This window comes from Hyalella azteca, unplaced genomic scaffold, assembly GCF_000764305.2.
Source record: "Hyalella azteca isolate HAZT.00-mixed unplaced genomic scaffold, Hazt_2.0.2 contig11811, whole genome shotgun sequence".
Classification (NCBI taxonomy): Eukaryota; Metazoa; Arthropoda; class Malacostraca; order Amphipoda; family Hyalellidae; genus Hyalella; species Hyalella azteca.
In genome coordinates this window covers 154,592-172,566 of record NW_025941794.1, presented here as the reverse complement: position 1 = coordinate 172,566, position 17,975 = coordinate 154,592, and the positions used below count along the sequence as shown (strand labels likewise).

At 41.8% G+C, this 17,975-nt stretch overlaps 1 protein-coding gene and 1 long non-coding RNA gene across 2 annotated transcripts; one reads left to right on the top strand and one right to left on the bottom strand.

The window, feature by feature from the left end:
- Positions 1-31: 31 nt before the first annotated feature.
- Positions 32-2,903, top strand: LOC108681200. The gene is made up of 2 exons (XR_001931477.2): positions 32-177; positions 790-2,903. It is a non-coding gene; the product is annotated as an uncharacterized LOC108681200 (long non-coding RNA).
- A 3,728-nt stretch (positions 2,904-6,631) lies between these two features.
- On the bottom strand, positions 6,632-9,788 carry LOC125178676. Its single transcript, XM_047883014.1, has 2 exons — positions 9,765-9,788; positions 6,632-7,536 (listed from the first exon to the last, which is right to left on the bottom strand). The coding sequence occupies exon 2, from the start codon at positions 7,493-7,495 to the stop codon at positions 6,632-6,634; it is 864 nt and encodes a 287-aa protein (XP_047738970.1). The 5' UTR covers positions 7,496-7,536; positions 9,765-9,788.
- Positions 9,789-17,975: the final 8,187 nt, after the last annotated feature.

The following is a 17,975-nucleotide window of genomic DNA, read 5'->3' as shown; positions in this document are numbered from 1 at the left end:
ACCCCCATGACCCACACCCCCCTCCCCCGGCAGGTGGTGGAGGACGGCTACGAGTTCTTCGCCAAGCGGCAGCTGGTGACGCTGTTCTCGGCGCCCAACTACTGCGGCGAGTTCGACAACGCCGGCGCCATGATGAGCGTTGACGAGACGCTCATGTGCTCCTTCCAGATACTCAAGGTAAGACACGTGACACTACTTTGATACTACTTAGTAGTGTACTTAGTGGTCTACTTAACAGTGTACTTAGTGGTCTATTTAGTAGTGTAAGAGACGCTCATGTGCTCCTTCCAGATACTCAAGGCAAGACACGTGACTCGTCTATACTTGATACTACTTAAGAGGCTACTTAACTGTGTAGTTAGTGGTCTACTTAACAGTGTACTTAGTACTGTAAGAGACGCTCATGAGCTCCTTCCAGATACTCAAGGCGAGACATGCCATACTTTGTATAGGTACTTGATACTACTTAAGAGGCTACTAAATATTCTTCTACTTGAAAGTCTGCTTAATATCTTCACCTCATTATTAATAGCCTGTGTTACGTATATTTTGCTCTATAAGCTTTTTAATTGGTGACGCTCTGTACGCTTTGTTGTCCTTGTTCAGTTATTTATATATCTAGTTTACACACGAACGGGTGAACATTCGAAACCATCTACTTATTTACGTACCGTTGTCTATTTTTCATAGTGTAATACATAATTATCGTTTTAGAAGTTTTATTGTATAGTTTTTATTTAATTATTCATCAATGCTACACTGGTTGATAATTTTGCATCATTTTTTCAGCCCGCCGACAAGAAGAAATTTTCGTACGTGAGCCTGAACTCAGGGCGGCCTGTGACCCCCCCGCGAGGCGCCGCCAATCAGAAGCCCAAGAAAAAATAGAAAACCAGCGCTGATTGGCTGGGTTTCTGGCCCATGAGGGCCGGGCATCCTTTGTTCGTGCCCGTGATTGGTGGATACTAAGTGGTGATTGCCCAATAGAAGTCAAGCTTGGATTGCATGTCAGGTGGTGGCGTGGCCAATGAGAATCAACGGAACATCGTTTGTAGCGATGAATGAGGTTAATTTGTTTTGACTGGCGTTTAAGTGTCGTTTAAAATTAAACCTTGAATGTTTGTATTAGCTTTGGCAAAATTTATTTAATTTGAACAAAATCTAAGGAGATCGCAGCTTTGATATATTCGGTCTCGATTTAAATGACGATATATTTTGTCTCGGTTTATTTGGTATATTCGGTCTCGATTACCTTCATAAACCTCATGCACTGATAAGAAATAATCCATCGAATATTTTAAGCCAAAAGAACTTCCTCTTGTTAACATTTTACTAATAAATAATATAAGTTAACAACAAGAAATTCTCTGCCATTGCCTGCAAGACCAAATTAATTCATAAAAGCATCAGAGCTTCTAAATTTCACGTGTTTTTCTAAGAATTTAGCGGGTTTTCTACCAAAAAATATCCCTTATGAATAAAATAAGGAATAAAATCTGTTGTGAAATCTAAAAGAGGATCCGACGTGCTGAGGAAATGTGCAGGAGTTTCGTTAATAAGCAATGAAGGGCGAGAAGAACAACACAGGACAAAGCGAGTGGGCAGAAGTGAACATATTTTATATAATAATATTACTTGTAGGTCTTGTAGCCTCCCCAGCGTAACACGTGATGACTCTTATATATTCCTACCGCTTCTGCAGTACATATTGTGGGGCCGGCCACGCCTCTTGAGGAACTAAGTACTGCTGGTGTACTAGATGGTACTGGTGTGCTAGGAAGTACTGGTGTACTAGCTACTGCTGTGTACTAGGTGGTAATGGTGTGCTAGGTACTGCTGGTGTACTAGGTACTGCTAGTGTACTAGCCAGACTATTATACTAGGTACTGCTGGTGTACTGGGTAGTACTATTGTACTAAGTACTGCTGGTGTACTAGGTGGTACTGGTGTACTAAGTACTGCTGGTGTATCACGAAGTACAAGTGTACCAAATACTGATGGTGGTGGCACTCACTGGCTCACCGTGACCCGGCATGCCGCCACCACGGCCCCGCCCCCGCCGCTTGTATGGCGCGTTAAGTTGTGTTGTTGTCCGCTGTTTTGTTATGAGGGCCGCCGTGTCCTGGCAAGTTGCTGTGTAGTTCAGTCCGTCGTAGTAAGTCCTCACTCAGTATAAATAGTTACCTTCTTTCGCGTGTGTAACGAGCGAACTGTTCAGTAGGGGCTTAATTTTAACCTATGTTGTCCCTGTGTGTGTGAACTGAGCCTATCATTCTGATGCCATCATCGCGAGATCAGCCACTCATTGTGTCGTTCTGATGATGGTTCTCATCATCGCTGCAAGACGAGCCACGTTATCCGATGATGATGTTGGCTGCCTAATTTATCATTGAATTGATAGACGATGATTGATCAATTCATCAGTTGATTTATGATGAATTCAGATTCGCGTGGCTGGGAGCTTAGTTCTGTTGTAGGAAGACTAGAGCCTCGTTCTGTACTCTTAGGACATCGCCCGCCTCTGTATTGTCCTACAATTGATTCGACACTCAATATTTTCTCTTTATTATTTATTCACTTGTTTGGTCAGAGGAAGAAGCGCCGTTTTAGTGTTTTTTTATTAGGTTTTTGATCAGCTGACTTTTCGCCTGTACATTATCTCTCTTAATTCCTGTGTCTTCCTATCTTTCTCCTTTTCTCTCTCGTATCCTCCGTTTTTTTTTCTACGATTTGTTCGTGAATTTTTCCATTGAAAATTCGGATTCATAATTGTATTTTTTCCCCCATTTCTGTGGTCGGATTTTAAGTGGTTTGAAATCACGACATCTTCTCCCGTTTATTTTTAATGCCTGTATCGTGGATGCAATCCAGTAATTTTATATGAAAATAAAAAGGGTCCCGTGCCTTGACTTTCCTTGAAAAGCAAATCTGCATTAAAGTTTACTTTGAAATTGTCCAGCCGCAAGTATGTACCGAAACCATTTCTGTAATTCATGGAGCGATGTGCTGCTGGTAATCCCGAAATAATTTAAATAATAATAAGTTTAAATCTGTATATTTGTGATGTGTTGATAAATGTTTCCCGTTCGAGCAACCTATACTTGATCCATTGAAGATTTATTCTTTAAAAGGAAGCACGAATGTGCAGGATAAATCTTATTTAATGCGTAGTGAACTGAAAATATTTTGATGAAACGTGCCGAACATCGGAGGCAGATGCACATCACAAGACAAAACAAGCAACGGCAAATACTTTAAGGCCAGCCCGACGGTACCATCCTTTAACAGCCACCATTGCATTATCAGTTAACATTATTTTTTTAACGTCACGGTGATACACGAGTGTTTTTGGTTTAGGCCAGTAGCAGATCAATGTTTTTGTCATTTGTAGCTTCCAATGTATTATTCTGTTATGATATTTTTACTGTGACAAATATTTACGATGCACTTGTCATATCTTAACGTTCATTCATCACTTTGTCTATCGCATCGAAAATCAAATTAATCAAATAACTTGGACTATTTAAATTTATGCCTGGCGCATACATTATTAATATTAGGTAGTGACTAAACAGCCAATTGGAGCGTTCCGTTTGGTATCGTCCGAAAATATATGACAAAATCGTACCAATTCTGACGAGGTCTTACTGCCCACCGATTTTAATAGTGCAGATTTAAACACAAACCTTTTGCCCGGAGTTCAGGTATGAAGAGTCTGAAATGAGAAGCATCTGGCCCTTCTATTGTGGATATTTTAATGAGAATAATTCGGCTGATTTCACTTGCGCGAAAGTAAATTAATCTTACGGACTCTTTCTGTGGTGTGATTTGAAGATGGGATTATATGATGGTGAGTTTGGTTATGGCAATGTTTACTAAACTCTGATTGTGAGGTTAGGTTAAGTCCTTAAGTTTTTTTACGCGCACACATATCGACGACTGTAGAGAGCTGATCAAGGAATTGGAATTGTGAAAACAGCTGATAACCAGTGGGGCACAACAAGTGACCTCTGAAGCAGAAATCGATTCTTCTAATATTATTGAAATATTCGTTTTCTGTACGCCTCTACTTGCCACAATTATAGTGCTTATAGTTTTCGAAGTTTGTGTCAGAGCGGTACCGGCGCTGGATTACTGTGTAAATTACGATTTTCCGGGTTCCGCAAGTGCGTATAGGAGATGCATTTTGAAATCATTAAAGAAATTTATTGTCCAAACATTTTCTGTGTAAATATAAATATAAAAGACACAGATCAGGCTGGTGGGCGCATTTATCGCCACAAGTCTTAAACCCAACTAAAAAAAATAAAGGCTTCTTGTCCTCTACCTACAAGCCACTTGCTGCTTACAAGTCGCTTCTGAGTTCCGTGAGACGTGAGTTTATTCTTTATTACCCTTCACTTCAGTTTTGTGTGTTGCAAACTTAGAATTATAAACGCATTCTGATTCTTCTTCTGATTAATATCATATAATTGTGCTTGTACATGGGGACAGTACTGACGGCAACTGGCAAGTATATCCGACATATGCCAAATGTCTGCCGCTTGGAGTCTAGGCTATCCTGCAAGTAAGCTTAGACTCGAGGCAAGTTTACTTGCGCCTTGCGGGATAGACACCATTGTCACACCAAGCAGCAGACTATTCCGCAGACATTTGGCAAATTGGCATTTGTCAGATCTACTTGCTACCAGTATCGTACCCATCACCCGTGTACGGGCACTTTTACTCTCCAGTCTCCAACTGACCAACTCCATGGTCAGGCATGGAATATATCTACTTGGTGAGCCGCGACTGAATTTTTCGAGCCGTAGTTTAATGGATTAGCCAGCCGTGATTTCATTTCTTCAAGCCGTGATTCCATTTCACCGAGCCGTGAATTTCATATCTTGGCCATGAAAAGCCATTTACTAGGCACAAATTTATTTACAAAGTCCATGCACATGTTAACCTGAATCTCTAATTTTACCCTAAAACAGTCAAACGGCAACAATAAAATTTGTCTCTACTGTAAGTTGAGCACCTGTTAATGCAGTCTGACCGCTTTGACATGACAGCAACTATGAACTATGAAAGATCTTCAACAAAATGTTTAGTTGATTTGTTTAAATTACGATGTTTATGTTTTTTTTTGCAGGATATTTTGGCAGGAACGGTAAAAGCAATGCGGATTGCGGAAGTTGAAAATTTTATGAAATGGCATGTTTGTGAAGTGCAAACCGTGATTTTTCAATCAAACAAAAATTTATGACATTCGAGCCGCAAGATTTCATACCTACTGAAATTATATGATATTAGAGCCGCTATATTTCAGACAAAAATAGGACTTTTCCAGCCCTGTCCATGGTCCATGCACTGCATCATGACCATGGTCAGGAAGATGTGCCAGGTGCGCGGGAATTTATTTTGTCATTTTAATGACCTGCGCGGTGTGCCGTACTACATTGGTAAAAAAATGCGCCATGCACCGTACTTTAGAAAGCTAAAATAGTTTTACTATTTTAGTTGACAATATATGCGAGTATATTGACTACGCGAGTCAAACTGACAATAATAAAATGTAAGACATGTCCGGGTTACTTCTGACTCTTTCGGTTGTCCGCCTTGTCGGATACGGAACAAACGGTAATCGTAAACTGCGGCTGTTATACATACGAAATGTAAACAGACGGTGTTCAGTGTTGCCATATGACTTTGGAGAAAATTTCTTCTAAAATAAAGATGGCCGGGATTGCGCGAACACGTGCGCGAAGATAATCAATTTTTATTACATTGCGCCAACTGTGCACAGCAATAGCTTAAAAAAAGTGAAAATGCACGGGAAAATTCACCGAAAACATACATCATCCTCAGTGTGGCATCATGAAAGATATCATCGCACCAGAAAGTAAAAACCTTAGTACCTTACTGTGTGCACTTGCAGTCTTCCAGATTTCCAATAATTTCTAAGTAATTTCTAAAATGCAATAATTTAAATCCCAATATGTTAGCAAGATCATCTGAAGGTGTAAATTTTGTTGCTGATATCCTGATGCATCACCAATAATCTTTTGATATTCACTCACTCTGCACCCCTGCAGTATACTTCAACGCTCCTGCCTCCTGCCAAAATATCCTGCAGAATGTAATGAAAACAAGTTGCCCCAAAATGTTTTGTTGATCGCATAGTTGCGGTCACATCATGTCATTCATGTGTTTAATTGCCACTAATGTAAAGACAAATGTTACTGTTGCCATTTGATTTTTTAAGGTAAAATTAGATATTTAGGATAACACATGCACTGGACTCTGTAAATAGTTTTGTAGCTTGTAAATGGCTCCTCATGGCAAAGATATGGAATTCATGGCTTGAAGAAATGTAATCATACTATTTATCAGGGCAGGCAAATCCAAAAAATCCAGTTGCAGCTCACCAAGTAGATATATTCCATGCCTGCAGTAGGTACTGCCAAATGGGGTAATAAGGGATGGGCAGGATAAATTGGGACTGTCCTCCAAAATTTAGCAGAACTGTTGTAGCAGCTAAACTAATTGAAAATTTACAAAACTAAAAAAAAGCATAAAGTTCAATATTTTTACTATCTCTGTAGCATGAAGCTAGTTAAGAAATCATACATTTACTACCTCTAAAAATCTATGAAAAAAGGTGTTGTAAGGGGAGGCGTTCGGCCCCGGTAAGTTTAATATTTATATTAAGGAGGTATTCCGGGAGAACTGGCCCCTGAACCTGCTGGAACCCTGAGAAATCGCTGGTTTCCTCATGATCAAAACCATGAAAGCTAGGTTCCTGCAGAACCTCCCCAGATGTAACCTCCACTGCACGATCCTCACGAATCACCTGATCACCACCATGAACCACCTGATCAGCCCCATGAACCACCTGATCACCTCCACGAACCACCTGATCAACCTCAGACTCCAGCACAGATACACTGCCTACAACACCGTCTGCTGAAGAAATGTGACGATCTAATGTGTCAAGACCCGAGGATTCCAGACCCTCTAACTGCTCATGTCCAAGACTAACCTCTCTTTCTACCAAATCTACTGAAATGAGTGTGGAACCAGGAGGCACAATACAAGACACATCCCATCCAAGAGACCCTCCAGGTAATGACACAACAGGACTAGAATGTCCTCTTTGCTCAACCATTTTCATCGGGACAGGCTCCGAGCATGGCAGTTGTTCTAAAGGCTTTAAAACCAGATTTTGTGATATTTGGGGCTCTGTAACCCTCTCAGGTGCAATAGATTTTTCTCTCCTGCGTTTCACTCTCCGACCTCTTCTCAGTCCCAACTCACTCCTTGTGCCCATTGGCCCAAGAGGAGGCCCAGGACCTGGAACTACAATGCCAGTGACACAATCCAGCTCAACCAAAGTAGAGTTATCCTGAGACCCAGTGTCAGAGGCATCAGTACTGACATCTACCAAGGATCCCCCAGCTGAAGCAAGGATCATTTCATCAGATGAATCAGACTCACCTGAATGTGGGGGCATAGTACCTGCTCCCCTTGCCAGCAACAACACCCCAGCCGGATGTTCTTATCTTTAGCATGGGCGGAGCAATGCTCTGGGCAGAAACCTTACATGTTTGACACACTACACAACAGGCACAAACATCTCTTGTGACTGCATCCAGTTGTGGGTGCCAACAGTGCTTCCTCACCATCTCAATAAGCTTATGGCGACCAATGTGTGTCATTTCACAATGAACTCTCACAACAAAATCCACAAGAAAATGCAAAGGAACCACCGGAACAGGACACTGAAAGCCAGTGTACTTCACCAACCCCTCATGTAAACTTAACTTACCATGGTACCGTTTAAACTGCCTGAGACAAGGCTGATCAAGTTCAGCAATCCCAACACCCTCAGCTACCTTCCTCCTCAAGACCCTAGTTGCATAATCACTTGTTTGCAGGGCAATCAGATCCTCAACCTCAAGGAATGAGACAGGAACATGATCATCACCCCCAGAATCTACAACCATAATATGATGATCAAAGCAAAACTGCACGCTTGTTGTGTTCTCACTGCAGCGACCTAGTGGGAACTTATACCTACTTCCCCTGGTAGAGAATTGTATGCACTTTGAATGGAAGTCAACTAAAATATTGTTTTCCTTAATGAAATTTGCTCCAAGCAAGAGGCAGAAAGGGAGGCGTTTTCCTCTCACAACTGCAAAGGGAAACTTGCAAAATGACTCGCAATCAAAAAGGCCGACAGACAACATGACAATACCTGCCAAATCTGAGGTTCCTCCCCCTATGCCATTTAGTCTAACCTGTTCGTCCACATGGATAACCGAACTCAACCTGACCTCCTCTGGTAAAGCCAACCAAACATCTTCCCTGATGAGACTGACTTGGGCACCAGTGTCAATCAGTGCACAGTGGTTCTCACCATGCATCCTTACAACAGCTGTTGACTCTGCAGATCTTTTGCAGCCACAGTTCACCTTGAGCCACTGGAAATTGGCACTCAACTCATCACCGCCAGATTCTTCCCCATCATCTGCGGACAACATTTTATATGATCTTCCGTTTGGGTAACCCTCTGCATCGTTTGCAGGCATGTAGTCATTGTTCTCTACAACAGGGTTATAATGGATCCCTGCTAACATCTGCAAGTGGATCCGTTTCTCAGGATGTGTTGCCTTGTCACTGGCGAGTGCATGAATAATTGGCTTTTCCATCCCACAGTGAACCCATACCTCCAATCCATAAAGGTCAGAACACACCACTAGAAATTCCTCTCCCAGCAGCTGTCCAGAATTCTTACACATTGCTATTTCAGCTTTCTTGTGTCTTGACATTGTAATTCCATATTTGGCCGGTATTTAATTTCCTGTAGTCTGAGTCTAGGGGAAGATGTTGCAACTTCTTCCTGAGAGAGCTGGCATCTGAACTGACCAGGAGAGCCAGCATCAGAACCGTCCGGGAGAACTGGCCCCTGAACCTGCTGGAACCCTGAGAAATCGCTGGTTTCCTCATGATCAAAACCATGAAAACTAGGTTCCTGCAGAACCTCCCCAGATGTAACCTCCACTGCACGATCCTCACGAATCACCTGATCACCACCATGAACCACCTGATCAACCCCATGAACCACCTGATCACCTCCATGAACCACCTGATCAACCTCAGACTCTAGCACAGATACACTGCCTACATCACCATCTGCTGAAGAAATGTGACGATCTAATGTGTCAAGACCCGAGGATTCCAGACCCTCTAACTGCTCATGTCCAAGACTAACCTCTCTTTCTACCAAATCTACTGAAATGAGTGTGGAACCAGGAGGCACAATACAAGACACATCCCATCCAAGAGACCCTCCAGGTAATGACACAACAGGACTAGAATGTCCTCTTTGCTCAACCATTTTCATCGGGACAGGCTCTGAGCATGGCAGTAGTTCTAAAGGCTTTAAAATCAGATTTTGTGATATTTGGGGCTCTGTAACCCTCTCAGGTGCAATAGATTTTTCTCTCCTGCGTTTCACTCTCCGACCTCTTCTCAGTCCCAACTCACTCCTTGTGCCCATTGGCCCAAGTGGAGGCCCAGGACCTGGGACTACAATGCCAGTGACACAATCCAGCTCAACCAAAGTAAAGTTATTCTGAGACCCAGTGTCAGAGGCATCAGTACTGACATCTACCAAGGATCCCCCAGCTGAAGGATCACTTCATCAGATGAATCAGACTCACCTGAATGTGGGGGCATAGTACCTGCTCCCCTTGCCAGCAACAACACCCCAGCCGGATGTTCTCTCAGGTACTTTGGGGGATCATTATACTTTTTGATTTGGCGGTGATGAACTGATTTCTTGTACACGGTGCTGCCAATAGTACGTTCCAAAACATAAGTCACCCCATTATCTTGCACACGAGTTATTGTAAATGGCCCCTCATACCTGGGTTTCAGCTTATCAACTGTTAACTTCCCTGTACGATGAATGCACAGCAGAACCTTCTGACCAACTTTAAATGATACAAAATTGGGGTTCCCTTCGCTCCAGCAATCGCGCGTCTTGCATGATATCAGAGGCCGACCATCTATATCATGGGGCCATCTCAAAAGGAATTCAGATGGGGGACATATTCAATTCTCGGTGCATAGTGCTATTATATATCATAACCGTGCGTGACAATTCAAGATCCCATGCACCAGCAACAGTGAGGGAGGTCCTAAGCATCTCTGCAACTGTCCTGTTGACTTGCTCCTCTCCCCCATTGGAAGATGGCCGATAAGGGGTTGAGCGGGGGTGACCAATGCCAAACCTATTGAGGACCTCATTGAACTTGATTGATCTGAATTCTGGGCCATTATCAGATAATATCCTCTCTGGGCATCGAGGCAACAGTGGCAATACCCTGTGTTCCAAAGCATATGCAACCGTTTCTCCTTTTTTGTCCTTGAGTGGGACTGCCACTAACCACTTAGAATACTGGTCAACCACCATCAAAACTGTGACAAAACCTCTCCCTGTCCTAGGAAAGTCAACCAGGTCAACAGAGACCAACTCGAATGGACGTGACGTTCTTATCTTTAGCATGGGAGGAGCAATGCTCTGGGAATAAACCTTACATGTTTGACACACTACACAACAGGCACACACATCTTTTGTGATTGCATCCAGTTGAGGGTGCCAACAGTGCTTCCTCACCGTCTCAATAAGCTTGTGGCAACCAATGTGTGTCATTTCACAATGAACCTTCACAACAAAATCCACCAGAAAATGCAAAGGAACTACCGGGACCAGACACTGAAAGCCAGTGTACTTCACCAACCCTTCATGTAAACTTAACTTACCATGGTACCGTTTAAACTGCCTGAGACAAGGCTGATCAAGTTCAGCAATCCCAACACCCTCGGCTACCTTCCTCCTCAAGACCCTAGTTGCATAATCACTTGTCTGCAGAGCAATCAGATCCTCAACCTCAAGGAATGAGACAGGAACATGATCATCACCCCCAGAATCTACAATCATAATATGATGATCAAAGCAAAACTGCACGCTTGTTGTGTTTTCACTGCAGCGACCTAGTGGGAACATATACCTACTTCCCATGGTAGAGAATTGTATGCACTTTGAATGGAAGTCAACTAAAATATTGTTTTCCTTAATGAAATTTGCTCCAAGCAAGAGGCAGAAAGGGAGGCGTTTGCCTCTCACAACTGCAAAGGGAAACTTGCAAAGTGACTCGCAATCAAAAAGGCCAACAGACAACATGACAATACCTGCCAAATCTGAGGTTCCTCCCCCTATGCCATTTAGTCTAACCTGTTCATCCACATGGATAACCGAACTCAACCTTACCTCCTCTGGTAAAGCCAACCAAACATCTTCCCTGATGAGACTGACTTGGGCACCAGTGTCAATCAGTGCACAATGGTTCTCACCATGCATCCTTACAACAGCTGTTGACTCTGCAGATCTTTTGCAGCTACAGTTCACCTTGAGCCACTGGAAATTGGCACTCAACTCCTCACCGCCAGATTCTTCCTCATCATCTGCGGATAACATTTTATCTAATCTTCCGTTTGGGTACCCCTCTGCATCATTTGCAGGCATGTAGTCATTGTTCTCTACAACAGGGTTATAATGGATCCCTGCTAACATCTGCAAGTGGATCCGTTTCTCAGGATGTGTAGCCTTGTCACTGGCGAGTGCATGAATAATTGGCTTTTCCATCCCACAATGAACCCATACCTCCAATCCATAGAGGTCAGAACACACCACTAGAAATTCCTCTCCCAGCAGCTGTCCAGAATTCTTACACATTGCTATTTCAGCTTTCTTGTGTCTTGACATTGTAATTCCAAATTTGGCCGGACTGTGGAGCATTTCACTCACTAAAGCCTGACGCAGTTTATGAAAATCTTCCAGTATCTTCAGGCTAGGGTCCACATTAGTCTGACGGTGTTTAAGCAGAAGGAACAGACTTTCCACCATTGAATCACCTCCGCCATTCACTACCTGCAACACATCCAGGCCTCTTGGAAGGTACCCAGTTCCAAAGGGTGTAATTCCCTTGCCTTTATCAAATCCAGGGAGTCGAGAAAGACTATCTGCTGCTGAATTATCCTCTCCCTTTATATACCGAATCTCAAAGTCATATTCCCCCAACTCATTGAGGGTTCTGCTTATTCGTGAGTTCTCACAAGCCATGTTTTTCATGTAGGTCAGAGGTCGGTGATCTGTGTAGAGTATGAAGGGAACCCCATACAAAAATGGTCTAAATACCTTAACCCCCCACCGAATAGCAGCCAGCTCTCGATCAATGGTAGAGTACCTACGTTGAGCTGGGTTGAATGACATTGAATTATGAGCAATAATCCTAGCAACGCCATCCTGTTGCTGCATCAGACATGCCCCAGCACCATAACCTGAGGCATCCACATACAATTCAGGCTTCGAAGCTGATGCACAATAATCAGGGTATGACAACAAAAGCTCCTTTCTAGTAAGTTCCTTGAGCTTCTCAAATGCTATAGGTATTCATTTGATCAGTCCATTCGATCCTTCTCTTCTTTGGCCCTCCTGTTAAGCATGACAGGGGCTGGGCAATGACTGAACAGTTTGGTATGAACTTTCTCTGGAAGTTCACTAGTCCCAGGAACTGCCGTAATTGTGTCACAGTTGATGGCCTTGGGAAGTTTGTAACCTGTTCTACATATTCAGGGCTCTTTGTCAGACCGGTTCGTCCAACTATATGTCCCAAGAATGGGACACTCTCTTTAAACCAGTTGCACTTATCTGGTTTGATCTTAATACCATAGCGTTCTAGGGTACCTAACACTCGGTTACATGTTGCATTGTTTTTTGTTGCATTGAGATTTAATTTCTTTTGATAGTATTTTTGAATACTATGTGTCTCTATACATAATTTAAATCACTTTTCCTGTTAAGTTTGTGTACTTACATACATTAAAATACGATTTTTCAAGTGTACGAATATTTATTTCCCCCCACTGTACATAATCCTGAGTGTGGGGTGTATGTATGGAGGTCAGGACTCAGGAGGACAACTCCACTTCCTCAAGAAGCAGACAAAACAACAAAATAGAGAACTGGCCATGCCGGCTGCTGCCATGTCACCATGACCATCAAATAAAAATGGAGTGGTAGAGACAGCAATTGCCAGGCAGCCCAGGCCCATGCCCAGACTAAGCAGACTTTGGCTGGGACTTGCTGATGCTGGCGTGAGTCACTGAGAGCAAACATGGCTCGCTTTGGGATGCTAGATAATCAAATCATTCAAATGTGTAACTGTGGTCTGCATGCTGAAACTATTGATTAATTAATGATCAGTGATTGATCACCTATTATAGTACCTATGTATAATAGTGGCTATGCTGCTATTGGTCTATTGCTATTGCTTCAGTAAGTTCAGTGTGATCTGTATTCCCTGCTGCCTGTCCAGGACTAACCTAACTAGTAACTAACACACTAACCATACTGAAGGTGGATTTAACTATAAAGAACTTGCTTGGAGGAGGACTGTTCCCACTGGATTGGAGATGCAGACTAAAATAAGCAAATCCACTTTTGAAGTTCTGATTATCTAACAGGTTAACAGCAATTAATGGTCTGAAGTGCAAGGCCACTGCAAATCAAATGTAACTCTAGCATAGGGAACTTCTAGTATAAAGTCATCTCAATTGTTGGTTGTTGCAAATACTGAATAAAATTTGTAGCTTGGTACAACCTAACAAGCATCTCCTTGTAGACTAGGTACTAACTATGAAAAACAATCATAACAATCTGTGGTAATGGACTAGTGGTACTAAGTAGGAAGTACTAACCTTATCTCAAATTTTAAATAAATGCATCCACTGGTGCATCCAGCATCTCACGTAGACGCACTCTGCGCAGATCAATTGACTAATGTAATGGCTGCATATGTGAACAGTGTGAAATTCTAGAGGTTTTAAATGATCCAAAACACATAGTATATTGGAAAGGTCAAAAGGCATTGCATAACCAATCACAGTCTGGAGAGGCTGAAACCATAACCCTATTAACTGTTCACAGTCTGTGTCTGGAGGGTGGAGAGGATGACACCTCAACCAATTACAGCTAGAAAGGAACATACATGTGCCCACTGCCCATGATTGAAAGTACTGTCAAATGGGATAATAAGAGATTATTTTGAGCATATTTTTGTAAATAACTTCTCACCATGAAACATTTCATAAAAGAGTTTGGCTATTGGCTCATTTTAAAGATCTTTGTAAGGGCTAATGTATGCTGTATGGCATCTTCAAAAAACTTCCATCAGCTATTCATAAAGTGCCAGATGCAAAATAAAAGCATCCCAAATTACCCTTGGCTGGAACAAGGTAATTTGGGATGCTTGAAATAAAACTTAATTTTAAAAGGTCTGAAGCATGCAGAGTGTACTCATCCATTACTACCATCAAACAGGGTAAAAAGGGACAGGCAGGGTAAATTGGGACGCACGTCCCACATTTGCCGTATATAAAAATATTTTATAAATTGCGGTACAAATATTTGCCGTATTGTAGTGGTGTGGCTTGTGTATCATTATCTATGTCACTGCACCATGCATTCTTTCCACTCACCTGTGTCCTCTCTTTCCTGTACTCTTCCTCTCTGAGACATCTGCTACTGTCTGGGAGCCCGATTTATTCTGTTGCTCACCTCCCCGGTGTGGACAAGCACGCAAATAATGTTCAGCAGAGCCACAAAGCAGGCACTGGCCCAAGAAACGGCGGCAGTTACTTTTTATGTGTCCCAGGTTTCCGCAATAATGACACTGAGAAGCAAGACTCCGGTCCTGCTCGCTAGGTCGGAAAAACTGTCCCGAGGCTTCCCGACTATGCTGCATAGGCTGACTCCTCCGGCCAGCAGCTCCAAAGCCTGAGTTCCTAGACATAGCACTGACTGACGACCTCCCTCCAGGGGAGTATGAGCGCCCAGGGGTATAACTAAAAGGCCCTGGAGAACTTGCCCGAGCTACTATACTCTTTGTAATGCCCAAGCTTTGGTATGTATCAATGTAATTGTGTTCCTTGCTAGAATAGGTGTTGGTGCCAATGTCTGTGTATAATATTTTATTGTATGATTCTGCATACTTCTGTGCCTTATCCATTTGCACACCTGTCACACACTGATAGCTGGTTTCTGCCTCCTATTTACTTATAGGGCATCAAGGGTCAAGTTAAAATACTGAGCACTGAGTCGAGCAGATGGGCCTTCCTTGGTAAACCTCAAGAGTCTTGAGTGAGGTGGAATTCGTCCTTGTGGTGAGACTTTTACTGCGACTGACTTCGCAACTTCAGTGAAGAACCCAGGAAATGAGTTGACTGGACCACCTGTTGAATACATCCTGCCAGTCCTAGGAGTGCCCACTCCTCATGCGAATAACAAGTTGTGACAGTGTGCTGATTACAGGGGGATTCATGTGCGCAACCTACAGAGTGAAAGCTAGTTTTACAAAGCAACAGTGATTTTAAGGCATCCATTTTATCTGGCACGGTATGTGCGTGTTTTACCCAATAGCCGAGTAAACACCCAAATTTTAGCCTGTGAGTGATAGGCTGATTTCCTTGTCCGCATCAGGGTGTGTGGTCAGTTGTCGCGTACCAATGGTGTTTTATATCAATTATTTTACTTGCACATGACGACAAACCCCATTGAGTGTATTGACTTACCTTGAACACTTTAGTGGTTATGTCTTAGGGAGGCGTACTGTTGATTGTGTTATATGTTTTGGACCGCTCAAATAGCTGAATAATTGAATCTAGGATTAGCCAATTTGTGGTTGAACTGTGCGTCATTAGCCAAAACTATTTCATATATTTTTGTATCATCCTAACCTTACTAACCACATCTCATCCTGTGCTGCAGTGCATATCAGCATCTGTGTTGTCAGCGGTGCTAGCATCTCCTAATATATCTTCCTTGGCAGTGCCGGGTGGTTTTAGTGACCTACCCTGCCCGTAGTATCCAGGGCCATACTGTGAACCTCTTTAATATCAATATTAAACGTACCGGGACCGTCGCCCCCTTACAGTATTAAAAGATTTTACTTACAGAAAAGTTGCACCCAGTAGTCAGCTTGAAAACATAATTGACAGAATTTTCCTATCTCATTCCAAAAAAAAAATGGCAGCCATTTCCGCATGGTGGGGCTACTCGGGACACCCCCCCCCCCAGGGTAAAAAGGGACACCCTTAAAAATGCATTTACAGTAGAACCTGAGTTAGCAAAGGCTCCAGTTAACAAAAAAATTGAGTAACAACAAAGAATTTTGATTACATTTACCTCACTCAGCAAAAAAAATTCACTTGTTAAAAAATTAGTGCATCAGTGGTCGTCACAAAATTGTACATAGAATGCTATACCGTATATAGAATTGTGCACCAGGCATCATAGAATGAAAAGTAATTGACCTAAAATATGATTTATTTCTCCAAAACATATGATGGTTGTCACTAAACCATTATTTTCTGTTTCAGGTATGTTTTTCACGATCTTTTTTGTTATAGTGAAATCGCTCGACTCTATTAAAATTGTGCTAAATTACAAACCATCCTGTAAGCTTACAGATACAGAAGAAATGCTACATGGCTGCTGATATGAAGCTGGCAGTGGACAAGGTCATTGTCAATGCTCAATAGCATGTCCATGGATACAGTAATCTCACATTAATAATACAGTAATTAATGAATATGGTAATATATCAATAAAGGAAAAACAAGTAAAAATCACAGAAAATGTCATTTATTTTACATCTACATCATCTACAATGAAAGAGGGGGACTTCAGAGTAGGTACTGTTAGTAATGGATGAGTACATTCTGCATGTTTCAAATTTTTTAAAATTAACTTTTATTGCATTTGTCCCAGATTACCCCACTTTGAGGGGTAAATCGGGACGGTTTTATTTTGCGTCTGGCACCTCACAAATAGCATATGGAATTTTTTGAAGATGCCATTTGATAGCCCTCGCAAAGAGCTATAAAATGAGCCTAAACTTGTTTCTGAAATGTTTCATGGCAAGAAGTTATTAACAAAAAACGCTCAAATCCGTCCCTTTTTACCCCGTTTGACGGTATCAGTACTTCCAACTCCCAAGTCCTCCTCTTCCTCTGTAGATGATTTAGATGTAGAATAAATGATATTTTCTGTGATTTGTACTTGTTTTTCCTTTATTGATATGATATTACCATATTGCCATATTATTGATGTGATATTATCGTATCCATGATAGACATGCCATTGAGCACTGACAATGACCTTGTCCACTGCAAGTTCTATATCAGCATTCAGCAGCCATATAGCAGTTCTTGTGTATCTGTAAGCTTACAGGACAGGGCTTGTAATTTTGCACCCTTTTAATTGGTCAAGTGAATTCACTACTTATATACCGTATAACAAAAAAAGAACACTATATTCACTATATAAAAATAGAACTTACTACCTATATCATAAAAACAAACCTGAAACAGAAAGGAATATTTTAGTGACAACCATTATATTTTTGAGAAATAAATCACAGTTTAGGTTAATTAGGTACTTTTCATTCTATGTTGCCTGGTGCACAATTCTATCTATCGCATTCTATGCACAATTTTGTAATGACCGATGATGGAATAATTTTTTGTTAAGTGAATTTTTTGCTGAGCAAGGTAAACATAATCAAAATAATTTAGTGTTGAAAGATTTTTTTAAAAGTGGAGCCTTTGCTAATCAAGTTTCTACTGTAAGTGCATTTTTAACACGTTTTTCTTAACTTAGCTTCACATTTGTTTGTTTGTTTGTTATTAACATTGACAATGAAAATTAGCCCACTTCTGATTGCTCTAGAGATCTGAAATTCGGCATGCAGGCTATTTTCGCCTAACAATTTCAGATACAATCATAAAAACTAGCAATTAGAGACCTAAATTAGCTTAATTGAGTAAAGTATATATATATATTGGTTTGCTAGGGCTTCTGCAGT